The sequence below is a fragment of the Oncorhynchus mykiss genome, chromosome 30 (assembly GCF_057628025.1).
Source record: "Oncorhynchus mykiss isolate SJ-2025 chromosome 30, ASM5762802v1, whole genome shotgun sequence".
In the NCBI taxonomy this organism is placed as follows: domain Eukaryota; kingdom Metazoa; phylum Chordata; class Actinopteri; order Salmoniformes; family Salmonidae; genus Oncorhynchus; species Oncorhynchus mykiss.
In genome coordinates, this window is record NC_143051.1 from 11,398,653 (window position 1) to 11,421,853 (window position 23,201).

General features: G+C 46.3%; 1 protein-coding gene across 1 annotated transcript in view; it reads left to right on the forward strand.

Annotated features, from left to right (window-relative positions):
- The window catches only part of LOC110487927 (zinc finger protein 704), a 78,090-nt gene that overhangs the window by 3,985 nt on the left and 50,904 nt on the right, over nucleotides 1-23,201 (forward strand). The window contains exon 2 of the mRNA XM_021559844.3: nucleotides 10,740-10,975. Within this exon, the coding sequence (XP_021415519.2) occupies nucleotides 10,740-10,975 (236 nt within the window). The remainder of the gene's footprint in view (nucleotides 1-10,739; nucleotides 10,976-23,201) is intronic.

Here is a 23,201-nt window from a genome sequence, read left to right on the forward strand (position 1 = left end):
CAGTGTCCTGACTGGCTGCTGTGTTGGTCTTTAGAGATGGACTTATCAGTGTCCTGACTGGCTGCTGTGTTTGTGTTGGTGTCCTATAGAGATGGACTTATCAGTGTCCTGACTGGCTGCTGTGTTGGTCTTTAGAGATGGACTTATCAGTGTCCTGACTGGCTGCTGTGTTGGTCTATAGAGATGGACTTATCAGTGTCCTGACTGGCTGCTGTGTTGGTCTTTAGAGATGGACTTATCAGTGTCCTGACTGGCTGCTGTGTTGGTCTTTAGAGATGGACTTATCAGTGTCCTGACTGGCTGCTGTGTTTGTGTTGGTGTCCTATAGAGATGGACTTATCAGTGTCCTGACTGGCTGCTGTGTTGGTCTTTAGAGATGGACTTATCAGTGTCCTGACTGGCTGCTGTGTTTGTGTTGGTGGCCTATAGAGATGGACTTATCAGTGTCCTGACTGGCTGCTGTGTTTGTGTTGGTGGCCTATAGAGATGGACTTATCAGTGTCCTGACTTACTGCTGTGTTTGTGTTGGTGGCCTATAGAGATGGACTTATCAGTGTCCTGACTTACTGCTGTGTTTGTATTGGTGGCCTATAGAGATGGACTTATCAGTGTCCTGACTTACTGCTGTGTTTGTATTGGTGGCCTATAGAGATGGACTTATCAGTGTCCTGACTGGCTGCTGTGTTTGTGTTGGTGGCCTATAGAGATGGACTTCAGTATCCTGACTGACTGTTGTTGCATTTGGGTGTCGTAAGCCGCAGTGATGTGATGGTTCGGGGAATGAGATCAACACGGCTCACTAGGCTACAGCACCAGACACATTGAGTGTTTTAAACCAATCAATTACTGCGTAGTTACTGTGGTCCGTTTCCCCAGACCCGTGTTGTGTTCAGGCTACGGTGGTTCAGCTGTAGTAACATAGCATGTTCATTATACTGTAATAATATTGAATGCTCTGGCTTGCTATGTAAGCAAGTCTTTTTTTTGTCTTTACCTTGGAGCAAAGCCCTCCATTAGGTACATTGTTGACTGTATGTATGTACACACAGCCTGTCCCTAACTTTATCCATGTACATCTACTGTATTCTACAAATATAGCTGTTTCCAAGATTTCAATCCTCGAATAGCACTGTAGGCCTATGGGCTATTTGATGAAAGTTTAATCTGAATACATTTGATAAAATATCTCTGTGTGAACAATACAGCACATGAGTTGAACAAATCCCATTAGGATGAAGTCTACCATAACTCCTGAGCTATTGACAATTTATGATGCATAAAATCATCTTTACCTTTGGCCTACTAAAGGGGTGTGTGTGTGTGTGTGTGTGTGTGTGTGTGTGTGTGTGTGTGTGTGTGTGTGTGTGTGTGTGTGCGTGCTTGTTAAATAACTTACATTATTAATCGACTGAATTTAAGAGCAGCAAGCCACAATAACCCCACACTCAACTCTTACCGACACATGCAACTCAACTCACACTTTATGGTCGATTTGTCTGCATGAAATATGATCATTCATATGGTTGTGAAAGGAAGCAATAGAGATTGTTTTGGTTATAGTCAAATAACTGGTCAGGGTAACAGCAAATCTTTCTCTTAGTACAGATCATTTATCTTGTGTGACTCAAGTCCTGTTTTCAGAAAGGCTTTCTCACCCCGTTGAAGTCTGCTCAGCCAGGTTGTTATAGAGAATAATCCATATTTTATCATTTATAATATTTTATAATTATATATATATATATATATAACGATTCACTGATAGGCCTACGCATCGTTTGCCAGTTCAAATCTTTAAGATGTGACTGCATCAGTCCCCGGACCTCAAACCCATCCAAATGTAGCATGCTTTGTCAGAGAATCGATTTGTAACGTTACAAATCGCAGATTCACTGAAATGATTTGCTCATATTACTTTCTTTCTGAAAATACATCTTATCTTTTGTGACAACTGACACATCCTCCTCTTCAGTGTAGAACTGCATGTACCTGCGTTGACAGTCATTGATCTACAAGTCATTAAGTTTATTGTTAACAATGCGCTGTTGAAAATGGTGTTTCACTGGAATGAAAGTAAGCTAAGCTAGCGGAGACACAACTCTGATCTGGCTTTAGGCTACCTGCTGAACGGATGGATTTTATTTCCATTGTTCAGGTTCACCATCAGCAACAGTTGTTGTAGTTTTGCTTGAAACAATCAGTGTACATGGTCATTTTAGATATCCAGAGCCGGACTACCACATTTGGGGCCCTGGGGCACCGATCTCCAATGTGCAGTTTTATAATGCTATTCTACACATTTTGGTATGAGGCTAAGAGACAATGTTGCAGTTTTTAAAGATCTTTTTTTTTCTTTCTACACATTTTGTCACGAGGCTGAGAGAATTTCATAACAATGAATGGTCATTTCATAACGAGGACAGCAATCACTTTGCGAGGCCCATGGTCAAAGCAGGAGGAGAAAAGAAGCTCACTAAACTTCTAAACGGTCAAAACCATTCGATTTTGAGATGGGGGAGGGGGGGGGTGAAATCCATAGTTTTGCTATGTATTCATTGGCTATGTCATAGTTCATTTGTAAATGCTAAATATTGCTACGTTAATAGTGCAAACAATTAATCTGTATAAAAAAAAAAGAAATTCATTAGTGGGTCAGGTGATTTTGAAAACCAAAGTGCGCTAACAAGAAAACAAGTTACATTGCCCCCCTAATTTGATAGTGGTACAGGGGTGGTAGATGCCTAGTCTCCCTTGTGGCTCAGATCAGGTGCCGACATTAGTATACACACCATAGACAGACATTATTTTTACACACACACACACACACACACACACACACACACACACACACACACACACACACACACACACACACACACACACACACACACACACGGGCTGCAGCAGAATTTAAATTGAAAATGAATGTGTTTATGCAGCAAATGTCAGTACATCAAATAGTATCGCATTGAAATGAATCTCATCGATCCGTGCTCTAATCAAACAGAATCGATTCGTCCCTCTAATCAAACAGAATCGATTCGTCCCTCTAATCAAACCGAATCGATTCGTGCTCTAATCAAACCGAATCGATTCGTGCTCTAATCAAGCAGAATCGATTCGTGCTCTAATCAAACCGAATCGATTCGTGCTCTAATCAAACCGAATCGATTCGTGCTCTAATCAAGCAGAATCGCACCGAATCGTTTCAAACTAAAACGTATCGTATCGGAGCCCACGTATCTAGATACGTATCCTACCGTCTTGAAAGGGGACACATTCCTAATATTTGACCTCCTTAATCTAAGTACATTTGAAACCTGTTCAAAGTTGTATGTGGGTGTGTGTGTGTGTTTATATGTGTGTGTGTGTGTGTGTGTGTGTGTGTGTGTGTGTGCGTGCTTGTTAAATAACTTACATTATTAATCGACTGAATTTAAGAGCAGCAAGCCACAATAACCCCACACTCAACTCTTACCGACACATGCAACTCAACTCACACTTTATGGTCGATTTGTCTGCATGAAATATGATCATTCATATGGTTGTGAAAGGAAGCAATAGAGATTGTTTTGGTTATAGTCAAATAACTGGTCAGGGTAACAGCAAATCTTTTGTTTAATGTGCTTTCAATTGACTGGGTGTTGCCTGTAGTTTTCTCCAGTTGAGAGATAATCGTGTTCCAGTGTGTTTTGGAAATGATCTCGATCCCACTGTAAGGCTGTCTGGGCGTATTGTCCTTCAACCCTCTGCTGATGCACTTAGCCATGTGGACCTCACCTTCTCCTCCTGGCCTCTCCTCCTGGCCTCTCCTCCTGGCCTCTCCTTCAACCCTCTGCTGGTGCACTTAGCCATGTGAACCTCACCTTCTCCTCCTGGCCTCTCCTCTGTCCTCTCCTCCTGGCCTCTCCTTCAACCCTCTGCTGGTGCACTTAGCCATGTGGACCTCACCTTCTCCTCCTGGCCTCTCCTTCTGTCCTCTCCTCCTGGCCTCTCCTCCTGTCCTCTCCTCCTGACCTCTCCTCTGTCCTCTCCTGTAGTCCTCTCCTCCTGGCCTCACTTCTTGTGCTCTTTTCCTGGGTCTCTCTTACTGGCCTCTCCTTCAACCCTCTGCTGGTGCACTTAGCCATGTGAACCTAACTTTCTCCTCCTGACCTCTCCTCCTGACCTCTCCTTCAACCCTCTGCTGGTGCACTTAGCCATGTGGACCCCATCCTCTCTTCCTGGCCTCTCTTCCTGGCTTCTCCTTCAACCCTCTGGGTGGTGTGTGTGTGTTCAGCGTGCACATCCGGATGGTTGATGTCTTTACTAACAGCCGCACAAAGACAACTGTGTGTGTGTATACACACTATTACTGTGCCCAGCTGAGTTGTTTAGTAGCAAGTGGAAGTGCTGCATTGTGCTTTGCCTCACATTATTGTTACTGCGGGTAGTTGTTTCCAGAATGTCAAGGGAGATGCTTTCTTATGCAAAAACAAATGCCCTGTCGTCACCACTGGAGCAGTGCACTAGCCAGTCAGTCAACTGGAGCACTGCACTAGCCAGTCAGTCAACTGGAGCACTGCACTAGCCAGTCAGTCAACTGGAGCACTGCACTAGCCAGTCAGTCAACTGGAGCACTGCACTAGCCAGTCAGTCAACTGGAGCACTGCACTAGCCAGTCAGTCAACTGGAGCACTGCACTAGCCAGTCAGTCAACTGGAGCACTGCACTAGCCAGTCAGTCAACTGGAGCACTGCACTAGCCAGTCAGTCAACTGGAGCACTGCACTAGCCAGTCAGTCAACTGGAGCACTGCACTAGCCAGTCAGTCAACTGGAGCACTGCACTAGCCGGTCAGTCAACTGGAGCACTGCACTAGCCAGTCAGTCAACTGGAGCACTGCACTAGCCGGTCAGTCAACTGGAGCACTGCACTAGCCGGTCAGTCAACTGGAGCACTGCACTAGCCAGTCAGTCAACTGGAGCACTGCACTAGCCAGTCAGTCAACTGGAGCACTGCACTAGCCAGTCAGTCAACTGGAGCACTGCACTAGCCAGTCAGTCAACTGGAGCACTGCACTAGCCAGTCAGTCAACTAGAGCAGCCACCTTCACACAAACGAAGCGGACTGACTCCATCTAGATTCTGTTTACTGCCCCAAAGTCAATACCTTGAGGTGTTGTAATCAGTCATGTAGCAGTTATAGCCTCCAGAGGCCTATGTGTCTGTGGAAGCAGTTATTGCCTATGCCAATCAATCAATCAATCAATCAAATGTATTTATAAAGCCCTTTTTACATCAGCCGATGTCACAAAGTACTTATACAGAAACCCAGCCTAAAACCCCAAACAGCAAGCAATGCAGATGTAGAAGCACGGTGGCTAGGAAAAACTCCCTAGAAAGGTGGGAACCTAGGAAGAAACTTAGAGGAACCAGGCTCTGAGGGGTGGCCAGTCCTCTTATGGCTGGGCCGGGTGGAGATTATAACAGAACATGGCCAAGATGTTCAAATGTTCATAGATGACCAGCAGGGTGAAATAATAATAATCACAGTGGTTGTCGAGGGTGGAACAGGTCAGCACCTCAGGAGTAAATGTCAGTTGGCTTTTCACGGCCGATCATTCAGAGTTAGAGACAGCAGGCGCAGTAGAGAGAGAGGGTCGAAAGCAGTAGGCCCGGGACAAGGTAGCACGTCTGGTGAACAGAAACTGGAGCAGCAGCAGGTGGACTGGGGTGGACTGGGGACAGCAAGGAGTCATCAGGCCAGGTAGTCCTGAGGCATGGTCCTAGGGCTCAGGTCCTCCAAGAGAAGAGAGAGAGTTAGAGGGAGCATATTTAAATTCACTCAGGACAGCGGATAAGACCGGATAAATACTCCAGATATGACAGACCAATCATAGTCCCCCGACACATAAACTATTGCAGCATAGATAATGGAGGCTGAGACAGGAGGAGTCGGGAGACACTGGCCCTGTTCGATGATACCCCCCGGACAAGGCCAACCAGGAAGAATATAACCCCACCCACTTTTCCAAAACACAGCCCCCACACCACTAGAGGGATATCTTCAGAACATCAACTTACTATCCTGAGACAAGGCCGAGTATAGCCCACGAAGATCTCCCTCACGGCACGAACCCGAGGGGGGTGCCAACCCAGACAGGAAGATCATGTCAGTGACTCAACCCACTCAAGTGACGCACCCCTCCTAGGGACGGCATGAAAGAGCACCAGTAAGCCAGTGACTCAGCCCCCATAATAGGGTAAGGGCAGAAAATCCCAGTGGAGAGTGGGGAACCGGCCAGGCAGAGACAGCAAGGGTGGTTCGTCACTCTAGTGCCTTTCTGTTCACCTTCACACCCCTGGGCCAGACGACACTCAATCATAGGACGGACTGAAGAGATGAGTCTTCAATAAAGATTTAAAGGTCGAGGCAGAGTCTGTGTCTCTCACATGGGTAGACAGACCATTCCATAAAAATTGAGCTCTATAGGAGAAAGCCCGGCTTCCTGCTGTTTGCTTAGAAATTCTAGAGACAATTAGGAGGCCTGCGTCTTGTGACCGTAGCGTACGTGTAGGTATGTACGGCAGGACCAAATCGGAGAGATGGGTAGGAGCAAGCCCATGTAATGCTTTGTAGGTTAGCAGTAAAACCTTGAAGTCAGCCCTTGCCTTAACGGGAAGCCAGTGTAGGGAGGCTACCACTGGAGTAATATGATCAAATGTTTTGGTTCTAGTCAGGAATCTCAGCAGCCGTGTTTAGCACTAACTGAAGTTTATTTAGTGCTTTATCCGGGTAGCCGGAAAGTAGAGCATTGCAGTAGTCTAATCTAGAAGTGACAAAAGCATGGATACATTTTTCTGCATAATTTTTGGACAGAAAGTTTCTGATTTTTGCAATGTTACATAGATGGAAAAAAGCTGTACTTGAAACAGTCTTGATATGTTCGTCAAAAGAGAGATCAGGGTCCAGAGTAACGCCGAGGTCCTTCAGTTTTTTTTTCAGACAACTGTACAACCATCAAAATTGTCAGATCCAACAGCAGACCTCTTTGTTTTTTGGGACCTAGAACTAGTATCTCTTTTTTGTCCGTTTAAAAGTTAAGCATTTGCCACCATCCACTTCCTTATGTCTGAAACACAGACTTCCAGGGAGGGCAATTTTGGGGCTTCACCGTGTTTCATCAAAATGTACAGCTGTGTATTGTCCGCGAAGCAGTCAAAGTTAACATTATGTTTCCAAATGACATCACCAAGAGGTAAAATATATAGTGAAAACAATAGTGGTCCAAAAATGGAACATTGAGGAACACTGAAACTTACAGTTGATTTGTCAGAGGACAAAACATCCACAGAGATAAACTGATATCTTTCCGACAGATAAGATCTGAACTTGTCCGTGTAGACCGATTTGGGTTTCCAATCTCTCCAAAAGAATGGTGATTGATGGTAACAAAAGCAACACAAGGTCTAGGAGAACGAGGACAGATGTAGAACCTTGGTCTGACGCCATTAAAAGGTCATTTACCACCTTTCACAAGTGCAGTCTCAGTGCCATGATGGGGTTTAAAACCAGACTGAAGCATTTCGTATACATTGTTTTTCTTCAGAAAAGCAGTGAGTTGCTGTGCAACAGCTTTTTCAAAAACTTTTGAGAGGAATGGGAGATTCGAGATAGGCCAATTCATTTTTTATATTTTCTGGGTCATGGTTTGGCTTTTTCAAGAGTGCCACTGCCACTTTTAGTGAGTTTGGTACACATCCGGTGGATAGGGAGGCATTTATTATGTTCAACAAAGGAGGGCCAAGCACAGGAAGCAGCTCTTTCAGTTAGAGGTCGACCTATTAATCGGAATGGCCGATTTAATTAGGGCCGATTTCAAGTTTTCAATATTTTTTGGGCGCCGATTTTTGTATTTTTTATATACCTTTATTTAACTAAGGCAAGTCAGTTAAGAACAGCTTCTTATTTTCAATGACGGCCTAGGAACAGTGAGTTAACTGCCTCGTTCAGGGGCAGAACGACAGAGTTCACCTTGTCAGCTCGGGGGATCCAATCTTGCAACCTTACAGTTAACTAGTCCAACGCAATAACGACCTGCCTCTCTCTTGTTGCACTCCACAGGGAGTTTGCCTGTTACGCGAATGCTGTAAGCCAAGGTAAGTTGCTAGCTAGCATTAAACTTAACTTATAAAAAACAATCTATCATAATCACTAGTTAACTACACATGGTTGATGATATTACTAGATATTATCTAGTATCTGACTGAGCGGTGGTAGGCAGAAGCAGGCACGTAAACATTAATTCAAACAGCACTTTCGTGCGTTTTGCCAGCAGCTCTTCATTGTGCATCAAGCATTGCGCTGTTTATGACTTCAAGCCTATCAACTCCCGAGATGAGGCTGGTGTGACCGAAGTGAAATGGCTAGCTAGTTAGCACGCGCTAATAGCGTTTCAAACGTCACTCGGTCTGAGCCTTCTAGTAGTTGTTCCCCTTGTTCTGCATGGGTAACGCTGCTTCGATGGTGGCTGTTGTCGTTGTGTTGCTGGTTCGAGCCCAGGGAGGAGCGAGGAGAGGGACGGAAGCTATACTGTTACACTGGCAATACTAAAGTGCCTATAAGAACATCCAATAGTCAAAGGTTAATGAAATACAAATGGTATAGAGGGAAATAGTCCTATAATTCCTATAATAACTACAACCTAAAACTTCTTACCTGGGAATATGGGAATATGGGGGCGGCAGGGTAGCCTAGTGGTTAGAGCGTTGGACTAGTCGTTCTGCCCCTGAACAGGCAGTTAACCCACTGTTACTAGGCCGTCATTGAAAATAAGAATTTGTTCTTAACTGACTTGCCTAGTTAAATAAAGGTAAAATAAAAATTTAAAATATTGAAGACTCATGTTAAAAGGAACCACCGGCTTTCATATGTTCTCATGTTCTGATCAAGGAACTTAAACGTTAGCTTTCTTACATGGCACATATTGCACTTTTACTTTCTTCTCCAACACTTTGTTTTTGCATTATTTAAATCAAATCGAACATGTTTCATTATTTACTTGAGGCTAAATTGATTTTATTGATGTATTAAATAAAGTTAAAATAAGTGTTCATTCAGTATTGTTGTAATTGTCATTATTACAAATCAATAAAAAATTGTCAGAGTAATCGGTATCGGCTTTTTTGGTCTTCCAATAATCGGTATCGGTATAGGCGTTGAAAAATCATAATCGGCCGACCTCTACTTTCAGTAGTTTAGTTGGAATAGGATCCAGTATGCAGCTTGGAAGGTTTAGAGGCCAATACTATTTTCATCAAGGTGTCAAGAGATATCGTATTAAAATACTTGAGTGTCTCCTTTGATCATAGGTCCTGGCAGTGTTGTGCAGACTCAGGACAAATGAGCTTTGGAGAAATACGCAGGTTTATGGAGGAGTCATGGTCTTTTCGTCCAAGATGTCAATGAATTTATCACTGCCGAAGTGAAAGCCGTCCTCTCTTGTGGAATGCTGCTTTTTAGTTAGCTTTGCGACAGAATCTAAAATACATTTTTGATTGTTCTTATTCTCCTCAATTAAGTTGGAAAAATAGGATGATCGAGCAGCAGTGAGGTCTCTTCGATACTGCACGGTACTGTCTTTCCATGCTAATTGGAAGACTTCCAGTTTGGTGTAGCGCCATTTCCGTTCCAATTTTCTGGAAGCTTGCTTCAGGGCTCAGGTATTTTCTGTGTACCAGGGAGCAAAGTTCTTAGGACAAATGTTTTTTGTTTTTAGGGGTGCGACTGCATCTAGGGTATTACGCAATGTTACATTTAGTTCCTCAGTTAGGTGGTAAACTGATTTTTGTACTCTGATGTCCTTGGGGGGGGGGTGAAGGGAGTCTGGAAGGGCATCTAGAAATCTTTGGGTTGTCTGAGAATTTATAGCACAGCTTTTGATGATCCTTGGTTGGGGTCTGAACAGATTATTTGTTGCGATTGCAAACATAATAAAATGGTGGTCCGATAGTCCAGGATTATGAGGAAAAACATTAAGATCCACAATATTTATTCCACGCGACAAAACTAGGTCCAGAGGATGACTGGCAGTGAGTAGGTCTGGAGACATGTTGGACAAACCCACTGAGTCGATGATGGCTCCGAAAGCCTTTTGGAGTGGGTCTGTGGACTTTTCCATGTGAATATTAAAGTCACAATTGTTTTTATATCTACCATGACTACAAGGTCTGATAGGAATTCAGGGAACTCAGTGAGGAACGCTGTCTACGACCCAGGAGGCCTGTAAACAGTGGCTATGAAAGTGATTGTGTAGGCTGCATAGATTTCATGCCTAGAAGCTCAGAAGACGAAAATGTAGTCATTTTTTTATTTTTATAAATTGAAATTTGCTAGCGTATTTGTTAGCAATACCTCCGCCTTTACGGGATGCGCGGGTGATGTCTGTGGAAGCACAAAAAATAAATCCCACATTTTAAAAGTGAAAGACTCATTAACGTACATCCTGTTGTCAGCTCAACACTAGCAACACTACAAACTGTCTGGAAGCGTGAGTATTAGCTAGAATGAGTGTGTGTGCACTGCATTGTGGTTAAGGCTGTACCAAATGGCACATAGGCTACTATATGCCTATCCAATGAAAAGCAGGGACTGGGTGGTTAAAATGTAGGGTGATCTTTACTCCCAGAGTCCCAGTCTTTACGAGTCAGCCTACTGTACATGTCTCTGTAGTAACCCAGTCATACCTGTATCCCTCTGCAGCAGAGCGTCTGGAACGGCCGGGGGAACGGGGCTCCTCTGCAGAGCCAGACCATGGAGGCCCAGAAGGGGGAGGCCAACTCCCTGAGCCCAGAGGCGTTGAAGGGGGAGCGGGGAGCAGACGGTAGGAGGACGGGGCGCCCCCTTGAGGGTCCAGAGAGGGACCACACCCGCTCTGTCTCCCTGCTGGAGCAGAAACGCAACGTAGTGTCATCCAGCATCGATGTGCCCAACGTCAGGTACGACAGACTGTGTGTGTGGTGGGTGGATGGATACATTGATAGGGCGCGTGTGTGTGTGTGTGTGTAACAGTGTATCTTCTATTCCTGTCACTGTCCCTTACTGGATGACCCTCAGAACACAGGGACCCTCAGAACACAGGGACCCTCAGAACACAGGGACCCTCAGAACACAGGGACCCTCAGAACACATCCACGCTCATGAAGTAGCATAACCACGACCGCTAAATAGCTAGCCATTTCACTGTGTGTGTGTGTGTGTGTGTGTGTGTGTGTGTGTCTCGTTGGGTGCGCAAGTTCAACTTCTTTCTACCTGTAGTCAGGGAGTATTGTAAGATTGGTGTTTGATTGATTGCAGTCATTCCTCAAGGATGTTTGGTTTGAGGTCATTACCCAGGGATCTTTGGTTTGAGGTCATTACCCAGCAGTTGTTGATCTGAGGTCATTACCCAGGGATCTTTGGTTTGAGGTCATTACCAAGGGATCTTTGGTTTGAGGTCATTACCCAGGGATCTTTGGTTTGAGGTCATTACCCAGCAGTTGTTGATCTGAGGTCATTACCCAGGGATCTTTGGTTTGAGGTCATTACCCAGCAGTTGTTGATCTGAGGTCATTACCCAGGGATCTTTGGTTTGAGGTCATTACCCAGGAATCTGTTAAACTATACAATACGCCACCTTTAAAGTGCTGTTACAGGAATCTGCATATGGCTTTAATGTGTACAATCATGTAGGCCTTACACTGCAGTGATTCAATACATATACTGTACATCAAATAGATTCATAAGGCATTGCAGCATTAAAGCTATTTAATAATGTTGTCCTCATCCTCAGCCCAAGGATTGTAGCTTTATAGATGATCAGTATTGTGAATTGCCATGTTTGTACCACATTGATTTCACAAGCGGTTTATTAAAAAAAAAAAAAAAAATTCACAAGGAACTCGCACATCTGAGCAATCTCTTTGCAGGTGCATGGTAACAGTTGAACAAGAACCCGCACACTGCTCTTGACAGTATCACTGATCTTTAATAAGCTTCACCTATCGGTCTCACGGCCTTCGTCAGAGCTGTTGTGAATTTTTCAAGCGATTTATTGAATTCATATGCTTTATGTTGGCAGGACTGTATCTGTAGGTCATAAGATCACGAGCCCATCTCGTCTATGTAGATTATAAAGACATTGAGTCCTGAGAGGTGACTTACCAACCATGGATATGTGTAAAATGAGCATTACATTCTGCTTAAGAACAATAATCATCGTACCCCCTCCCCCGCTGAGAGAACGAGGTTACTAGATGACAGTCCTTCTGGTGGTGGTGGTGGGGAGGTGAAAGGTCATCAGATTGGTTCTAATCCCACAGATTTATGCCCATTGTTTGAAAGAAATTAAAGTGTTTATTGCACAAGTGAGCCCATAGCTTACTCAGCAAGCATGGTGGAATTGCCATGCTCATTGGCTGAAGTTAATAGGTAAATGACATTCCTCACGTTTACTAATGGTAGAGGAGGAGGAGAGACGTGACGCTCTGCTGATGAGGTAACATCATGACACTACCCTATAAATACCTGCTATGCTAATGAGGTAACATCATGTCACTACCCTATAAATACCTGCTATGCTAATGAGGTAACATCATGACACTACCCTATAAATACCTGCTGTGCTGATGAGGTAACATCATGACACTACCCTATAAATACCTGCTATGCTGATGAGGTAACATCATGTCACTCCCCTATAAATACCTGCTATGCTGATGAGGTAACATTATGACTACCCTATAAATACCTGCTATGCTAATGAGGTAACATCATGTCACTCCCCTATAAATACCTGCTATGCTGATGAGGTAACATCATGACACTACCCTATAAATACCTGCTATGCTAATGAGGTAACATCATGTCACTACCCTATAAATACCTGCTATGCTAATGAGGTAACATCATGACACTACCCTATAAATACCTGCTATGCTAATGAGGTAACATCATGTCACTACCCTATAAATACCTGCTATGCTAATGAGGTAACATCATGACACTACCCTATAAATACCTGCTATGCTGATGAGGTAACATCATGTCACAACCCTATAAATACCTGCTATGCTGATGAGGTAACATTATAATGACTACCCTATAAATACCTGCTGTGCTAATGAGGTAACATCATGACACTACCCTATAAATACCTGCTATGCTAATGAGGTAACATCATGACACTACCCAATAAATACCTGCTATGCTAATGAGGTAACATCATGACACTACCCTATAAATACCTGCTATGCTAATGTTACCTCATTAGCATAGCAGGTATTTATAGGGTAGTGTCTATAAAGAGAGGGAAACGAGGCGGTCTTCTGGTCAGACTGTTAACCCTCGCAAGGCTGCAGGCCCAGACGGCATCCCCAGCCGCGCCCTCAGAGCATGCGCAGACCAGCTGGCCGGTGTGTTTACGGACATATTCAATCAATCCCTATACCAGTCTGCTGTTCCCACATGCTTCAAGAGGGCCACCATTGTTCCTGTTCCCAAGAAAGCTAAGGTAACTGAGCTAAACGACTACCGCCCCGTAGCACTCACATCCGTCATCATGAAGTGCTTTGAGAGTCAAGGACCATATCACCTCCACCCTACCTGACACCCTAGACCCACTCCAATTTGCTTACCGTCCAAATAGGTCCACAGACGATGCAATCTCAACCACACTGCACACTGCCCTAACCCATCTGGACAAGAGGAATACCTATGTGAGAATGCTGTTCATCGACTACAGCTCGGCATTCAACACCATAGTACCCTCCAAGCTCGTCATCAAGCTCGAGACCCTGGGTCTCGACCCCGCCCTGTGCAACTGGGTACTAGACTTCCTGACGGGCCGCCCCCAGGTGGTGAGGGTAGGCAACAACATCTCCTCCCCGCTGATCCTCAACACTGGGGCCCCACAAGGGTGCGTTCTGAGCCCTCTCCTGTACTCCCTGTTCACCCACGACTGCGTGGCCACGCACGCCTCCAACTCAATCATCAAGTTTGCGGACGACACAACAGTGGTAGGCTTGATTACCAACAACGACGAGACGGCCTACAGGGAGGAGGTGAGGGCCCTCGGAGTGTGGTGTCAGGAAAATAACCTCACACTCAACGTCAACAAAACTAAGGAGATGATTGTGGACTTCAGGAAACAGCAGAGGGAACACCCCCCTATCCACATCGATGGAACAGTAGTGGAGAGGGTAGCAAGTTTTAAGTTCCTCGGCATACACATCACAGACAAACTGAATTGGTCCACTCACACAGACAGCATCGTGAAGAAGGCGCAGCAGCGCCTCTTCAACCTCAGGAGGCTGAAGAAATTAGGCTTGTCACCAAAAGCACTCACAAACTTCTACAGATGCACAATCGAGAGCATCCTGGCGGGCTGTATCACCGCCTGGTATGGCAACTGCACCGCCCTCAACCGTAAGGCTCTCCAGAGGGTAGTGAGGTCTGCACAACGCATCACCGGGGGCAAACTACCTGCCCTCCAGGACACCTACACCACCCGATGTCACAGGAAGGCCATAAAGATCATCAAGGACATCAACCACCCGAGCCACTGCCTGTTCACCCCGCTATCATCCAGAAGGTGAGGTCAGTACAGGTGCATCAAAGCTGGGACCGAGAGACTGAAAAACAGCTTCTATCTCAAGGCCATCAGACTGTTAAACAGCCACCACTAACACTGAGTGGCTGCTGCCAACACACTGACACTGACTCAACTCCAGCCACTTTAATAATGGGAATTGATGGGAAATGATGTAAATATATCACTAGCCACTTTAAACAATGCTACCTTATATAATGTTACTTACCCTACATTATTCATCTCATATGCATACGTATATACTGTACTCTATATCATCGACTGTATCCTTGTGTAATACATGTATCACTAGCCACTTTAAACTATGCCAATTTGTTTACATACTCATCTCATTTGTACATACTGTACTCGATACCATCTACTGTATCTTGCCTATGCTGCTCTGTACCATCACTCATTCATATATCCTTATGTACATATTCTTTATCCCCTTACACTGTGTACAAGACAGTAGTTTTGGAATTGTTAGTTAGATTACTTGTTATTACTGCATTGTGGGGAACTAGAAGCACAAGCATTTCGCTACACTCGCATTAACATCTGCTAACCATGTGTATGTGACAAATAAAATTTGATTTGATTTGATTTGACACTACCCTATAAATACCTGCTATGCTAATGAGGTAACATCATGACACTACCCTATAAATACCTGCTATGCTAATGAGGTAACATTATAATGACTACCCTATAAATACCTGCTATGCTAATGAGGTAACATCATGACACTCCCCCATAAATACCTGCTATGCTGATGAGGTAACATTATGACTACCCTATAAATACCTGCTATGCTAATGAGGTAACATCATGTCACTACCCTATAAATACCTGCTATGCTAATGAGGTAACATCATGTCACTACCCTATAAATACCTGCTGTGCTGATGAGGTAAGATAGGAAACGATGTGAGTTATAGTGGGTTTAGTAAAATGAATTAAAAGTGACGAGCCATTCAGACCAGCCTTCCTGAGTTTAACGTTGGTGAACAACATTCTCGTGTCATTGTCCGTGTGTGTGTGGTCTGCATAAATGGCCTTTTCTCAGCTCCCACTGCTACTCCAGAGCAGTTCAACGTTATAAGTGTGTTTTCATGATGGTCTAATAAAGGAAAGACACACTTTAACCATGAAATGTAAAACACTCGTCAGCTATAAAATATCCCAGTGTTACCGAGCCTCTACACGAGCCATTATTTCTCCTTTAGACAGTAGATGGCTGACATCCATTTAGTGCTCTTTGTAAAACTACAATACACACACACACACACACACACACACACTCACCTCCATCCCTCTGTGTCTCTTCACCTCCATCCCTCTGTGTCTCTTCACCTCCATCCCTCTGTGTCTCTTTACCTCCATCCCTCTGTGTCTCTTCACCTCCATCCCTCTGTGTCTCTTCACCTCCATCCCTGTGTCTCTTCACCTCCATCCCTCTGTGTCTCTTCACCTCCATCCCTCTGTGTCTCTTTACCTCCATCCCTCTGTGTCTCTTCACCTCCATCCCTCTGTGTCTCTTCACCTCCATCCCTCTGTGTCTCTTCACCTCCATCCCTCTGTGTCTCTTCACCTCCATCCCTCTGTGTCTCTTCACCTCCATCCCTCTGTGTCTCTTTACCTCCATCCCTCTGTGTCTCTTCACCTCCATCCCTCTGTGTCTCTTCACCTCCATCCCTGTGTCTCTTCACCTCCATCCCTCTGTGTCTCTTTACCTCCATCCCTCTGTGTCTCTTCACCTCCATCCCTCTGTGTCTCTTCACCTCCATCCCTCTGTGTCTCTTCACCTCCATCCCTCTGTGTCTCTTCACCTCCATCCCTCTGTGTCTCTTTACCTCCATCCCTCTGTGTCTCTTCACCTCCATCCCTCTGTGTCTCTTCACCTCCATCCCTCTGTGTCTCTTCACCTCCATCCCTCTGTGTCTCTTCACCTCCATCCCTCTGTGTCTCTTTACCTCCATCCCTCTGTGTCTCTTCACCTCCATCCCTCTGTGTCTCTTCACCTCCATCCCTCTGTGTCTCTTCACCTCCATCCCTCTGTGTCTCTTCACCTCCATCCCTCTGTGTCTCTTCACCTCCATCCCTCTGTGTCTCTTCACCTCCATCCCTCTGTGTCTCTTTACCTCCATCCCTCTGTGTCTCTTCACCTCCATCCCTCTGTGTCTCTTCACCTCCATCCCTCTGTGTCTCTTTACCTCCATCCCTCTGTGTCTCTTCACCTCCATCCCTCTGTGTCTCTTCACCTCCATCCCTCTGTGTCTCTTCACCTCCATCCCTCTGTGTCTCTTCACCTCCATCCCTCTGTGTCTCTTCACCTCCATCCCTCTGTGTCTCTTTACCTCCATCCCTCTGTGTCTCTTCACCTCCATCCCTCTGTGTCTCTTCACCTCCATCCCTGTGTCTCTTCACCTCCATCCCTCTGTGTCTCTTTACCTCCATCCCTCTGTGTCTCTTCACCTCCATCCCTCTGTGTCTCTTCACCTCCATCCCTCTGTGTCTCTTCACCTCCATCCCTCTGTGTCTCTTCACCTCCATCCCTCTGTGTCTCTTTACCTCCATCCCTCTGTGTCTCTTCACCTCCATCCCTCTGTGTCTCTTCACCTCCATCCCTCTGTGTCTCTTCACCTCCATCCCTCTGTGTCTCTTCACCTCCATCCCTCTGTGTCTCTTTACCTCCATCCCTCTGTGTCTCTTCACCTCCATCCCTCTGTGTCTCTTCACCTCCATCCCTCTGTGTCTCTTCACCTCCATCCCTCTGTGTCTCTTCACCTCCATCCCTCTGTGTCTCTTCACCTCCATCCCTCTGTGTCTCTTCACCTCCATCCCTCTGTGTCTCTTCACCTCCATCCCTCTGTGTCTCTTCACCTCCATCCCTCTGTGTCTCTTCACCTCCATCCCTCTGTGTCTCTTCACCTCCATCCCTCTGTGTCTCTTCACCTCCATCCCTCTGTGTCTCTTCACCTCCATCCCTCTGTGTCTCTCCACCTCCATCCCTCTGTGTCTCTTCACCTCCATCCCTCTGTGTCTCTTCACCTCCATCCCTCTGTGTCTCTTCACCTCCATCCCTCAGCACCAATACACACAAGGAGAGGAGAAAATGTGCGTAAGAAATGAAATAATAATAATTGCTATTCAACAGTTATTATGGAGGCCGTGGTCATTTGGCTGGTCAAATACCGTCCTCCAAAATCCCATGACCGTCACAGCCCTAATGCCATTAGAGGAACAGTGGGAACAGAATCTGCTCTAGTAGCCCGGCCCAGATGTCCTTGAACAGTCAAGAGGCCTCTGCATCCGCAATCTCCATCTTTGTTCCAGTCAGAATATGCCACGCAACGTTTTGGGTGGACTCTAATGGATAATGTGGCTACCTCATGCTGCTTGAAACCTTCAATGTAGCCATCTTTGTCTCTGTGCTATGCTTTCCCTCTTCCCACAATGCACATGTTGTATTTCATTTTTCAAAAGTCGCAAATGCAAACCGACAGATGAAATGTTAAGTGTCTGTAGTGGATAGGACAGTTGTGAAACGTCAATGCTTCTAGTCTCCTGTATTCATGTTCCGTTCTACCAGGTGGTAGAATCTACCCTGATATCCAGCAGCCAAGTAAGTCCTTTTGTGAGGGCCATTCTAGAGTGCATTCTATAATGTGACAATGCCCAATGAAACCCCCACCCAATCCCAAGCAGGTTTCAATTCATCACTCAAAAGAAGAAGAAGAAGAAGAAAGAAAGAAAGAAGGAATTATCCTCTCCCCTTACTGGGCTGTAGGCTATAGGATCTCCGACGCTGTCTAATAGCTTAAGCACACTCTCAGACTGAAATTAATGGGAGTGGAGAGAGCCAATTCTGTCTGGGGCTTCAATAGGAACAGGTTCGAGTTCCTCTTCCTCAGTGACCTCTCCCCAGTGCAGGACCATTATTTCCTTCAGATAAATGTCCACACACCTGTGACTCATTTCTGCTGCGACAGTTGGACACTTTTTAGGGGAATAAACGCTTCTGCCACCACGCCAGTAACTGTTAGTAACCTTTATCCCATAATGGGGGCTTGGGCAAGAGAGGGAGGGAAGGGAGAGGGAAGGGGGAAGGGGAAGGGGAGAGGGAGGGAATGGTGGAGAAGGAGGGAAGTGGAGAGAGAGGGAGGGGGAGGGAATGGTGGAGTGGAAGGGGAGAGAGAGGGAGGGAATGGTGGAGTAGGAGGGAATGGTGGAGTGGGAGGGAAGGGGAGAGGGAGGGAATGGTGGAGTTGGAGGGAAGGGGAGAGAGAGGGAGGGAATGGTGGAGTGGGGAAGGGGAGAGAGGGAAGGGGAGAGGGAGGGAATGGTGGAGGGAGGGAGGGAGAGGAGAGGGAAGGAATGGTGGAGTGGGAGGGAGGGGAGGGAATGGTGGAGTGGGAGGGAGGGAGAGAGAGAGAGGGAAGGGGAGAGGGAGGGAAGGGGAGAGAGGGAATGGTGGAGTGGAAGGGGAGAGAGAGGGAATGGTGGAGTGGGAGGGAAGGGGAGAGAGAGGGAATGGTGGAGTGGAAGGGGAGAGAGAGGGAATGGTGGAGTGGGGAGGGAAGGGTAGAGAGAGGGAATGGTGGAGTGGAAGGGGAGAGAGAGGGAGGGGAGAGGGAGGGAAGGGGAGAGAGAAGGGGAAAGGGGAGAGGGGGAAGGGAATGGTGGAGTGGGAGGGAAGGGGAGAGGGAGGGAAGGGGAGAGAGAGGGAAGGGGAGAGAGAGGGAGAGGGAGGGAAGGGAGAGAGAGGAAATGGTGGAGTGGAAGGGGGAGAGAGAGGGAATGGTGGAGTGGGAGGGAAGGGGAGAGGGAGGGAAGGGGAGAGAGGGAATGGTGGAGTGGAAGGGGAGAGAGAGGGAATGGTGGAGTGGAAGGGGAGAGAGAGGGAATGGTGGAGTGGAAGGGGAGAGAGAGGGAATGGTGGAGTGGGAGGGAAGGGGAGAGGGAGGGAAGGGGAGAGAGAGGGAAGGGGGAGAGAGAGGGAGAGGGAGGGAAGGGGAGAGAGGGAAGGGGAGAGAAAGGGGAGAGGGAGGGAAGGGGAGAGAGAGGGAAGGGGAGAGAGAGGGAAGGGAGAGGGAGGGAAGGGAAGAGGGAGGGAAGGGAGAGAGGGAGAGGGGGAGGGAAGGGGAGAGGGAGGGAAGGGAGAGAGAGGGAAGGGAGAGAGAGGGGAGAGGGAGGGAAGGGGAGAGGGAGGGAAGGGAGAGAGAGGGGAGAGGGAGGGAAGGGGAGAGAGAGGGAAGGGGAGAGGGAGGGAAGGGGAGAGGGAGGGAAGGGGAGAGAGAGGGAAGGGGAGAGAGAGGGAAGGGAGAGAGAGGGAAGGGGAGAGGGAGGGAAGGGGAGAGAGAGGGAAGGGAGAGAGAGGGGAGAGGGAGGGAAGGGGAGAGGGAGGGAAGAGGAGAGAGAGGGAGAGGGAGGGAAGGGGAAGAGAGAGGGAAGGGAGAGGGGGAGGGAGAGAGAGGGAAGGGGAGAGGGAGGGAAGGGAGAGAGAGGGAAGGGGAGAGGGAGGGAAGGGGAGAGGGAGGAAGGGGAGAGAGAGAGGGAAGGGAGAGGGAGGGAAGGGAGAGGGAGGGAAGGGGAGAGAGAGGGAAGGGAAGAGAGAGGGAGAGGGAGGGAAGGGGAGAGGGAGGGAAGGGAGAGAGAGGGAAGGGGGAGAGAGAGGGGAGAGGGGGGAGGGAAGGGGAGAGGGAGGGAAGGGAGAGAGAGGGGAGGGAGGGATGGGGAGAGGGAGGGAAGGGGAGCGAGAGGGAAGGGGAGAGAGAGGGAAGGGGAGAGAGAGGGAAGGAGGGAGGGAAGGGGAGAGAGAGGGAAGGGGAGAGGGAGGGAAGGGAGAGGGAGGGAAGGGGAGAGAGAGGGAAGGGGATAGATACTGAATACCTATCTATCTATACCTATCTATCTATACATACTGTATACTGTATCTATGGATATATACTGGATTATACCTACCTGATAGAGTACCTATCTATACCTACCTACCTACAGACAACTGATGTATACCTACCTACCTACCTACCTACTGAGACACCTGATACCTAACTACTGGATATATACCTGAACTCCTATACCTACCTATCTATACAGGACCATGATATATACCTACCTATATATACCTATCTATACCTACCTACCTACAGACAACCTACATATATACTGGATACCTACCTACTGGATATACCTACCTACAAATGGATATCTATCTATGGATACATACCTATCTATACATACTGATGGATATATACCTATCTATACCTACCTACCTACCTACCTACTGATATATACCTATACCTATCTATGTATACCTATCTATCTATACATACTTATCTATACACACCTATATCTATCTATCTATACCTACCTATCTATACACACCTACTATCTATCTATATATACTGATCTATACTATCTATCTATACCTAATCCTACCTATATATACCTATCTATATATACCTACCTATACATACCTGATGTATACCTACCTACCTACACACCCACCTATATATATGTATACCTATCTATCTATACCTACCTACCTATATATACCTGCAGGTCCCTACCTACCTACACACACCTATCTATACCTACCTATATATACTCATCTATACCTACCTACCTACATACCTATCTATACCTACCTATCTATACCTACCTATCTATACCTATCTATCTATATACCTACCTAGCACCAACCTACCTACACCTACCTACCTACACACCCACTCCTACACACACTCCTATACCTATCTATCTATCTATCTATCTATACACACCTAAATACCTACCTACCTATACCATCAAACCCATATATACTGTATACCTATCTATCTATACCTACTGTTACATATACCTGAAATCCTGCAGAATACCTACTGATATATACCTACTATCTATCTATCTATATATACCTACTGTATACCTATCTATCTATACCTACCTACCTATACATACCTACTGATATATGGATATATCTATCTATCTATACCTATCTATCTATATATATCTATATCTATCTATGGATATATACCTATACCTATACCTACCTATACAGGTACCTACCTATACCTAAATCTATGTATACATACCTATCTATACCTATCTATCTATCTATCTATCTATACACCCTGATACCTATCTATCTATACACACACATACCTACCTACCTATATATACCTACCTATACCTATCTATCTATACCTATCTATCCAGCATGATGGATATATACCTACCTACAACCACCCAACCCCAACACACCATGGATATATACCTACAATCTATCTATCTATACCTATCTATCTATACACACCTGATATCTATCTATCTATACACACCTAAATACCCACCTATGGATAGATGGATGTACCTACCTATACACACCTATCTATACCTACCTACCTATACATACTGATCTATACCCACTGAAAACCTATACCTACCTACCTACACACATGGATATCTACCTACCTACATACCTACACCATCTATCTATACATGGATCTATACCTATCTATCTATACCTACCCAACCCACACATACTGATCTATACCTACCTACCTATATATACTATGTATACCGACCTATCTATACCTATCTATCTATACATACCTATCTATACACTCACTATACACACCTATCTATACCTACCTACCTATACATACCTACCTACAGACACCTGATACTATCTATCCTATACCTACCTACCCTACATACCTAATGGGATATACTATCTATACCTATCTATCTATACACTGGATACTATCTATCCTATACCTACCTACCTAGGACCCACCGAAATCCTGATACCTATCTATCTATATATACCTATCTATACCTACTGATGGATATATATCTATCTATACCTACCTACCTACAGACACCTATCTATACATACTATACTATCTATCTATATATACTGAATGGGATATATACTGAAATCCTACACACTGGAATGGGATATATATGGATATGTATTCTGAACTGCAGGGCTACACCTGAATGCTACCCAAATGTGAGAGAGAGGGGAGAGAGAGGGAAGGGGAGAGAGAGGGAGAGGGAGAGAGAGGGAAGGGGAGAGAGAGGGAAGGGGAGAGAGAGGGAAGGGGAGAGAGAGGGGAGAGAGAGGGAAGGGGGAGAGAGAGGGGAGAGGGAGGGAAGGGGAGAGAGAGGGGAGAGGGAGAGAGAGGGAAGGGGAGAGAGAGGGAAGGGGAGAGAGAGGGAAGGGGAGAGAGAGGGGAGAGAGAGGGAAGGGGAGAGAGAGGGGAGAGAGAGGGAAGGGGAGAGAGAGGGGAGAGGGAGAGAGAGGGAAGGGGAGAGAGAGGGAAGGGGAGAGAGAGGGGAGAGGGAGGGAAGGGGAGAGGGAGGGAAGGGGAGAGAGAGGGAAGGGGAGAGAGAGGGAAGGGGAGAGAGGGAAGGGGAGAGAGAGGGGAGAGGGAGGGAAGGGGAGAGAGAGGGAAGGGGAGAGAGAGGGGGAGAGAGAGGGAAGGGGAGAGAGAGGGAAGGGGAGAGAGAGGGAAGGGGAGAGAGAGGGGAGAGGGAGAGAGGGGGAGAGAGAGGGGAGAGGGAGAGAGAGGGAAGGGGAGAGA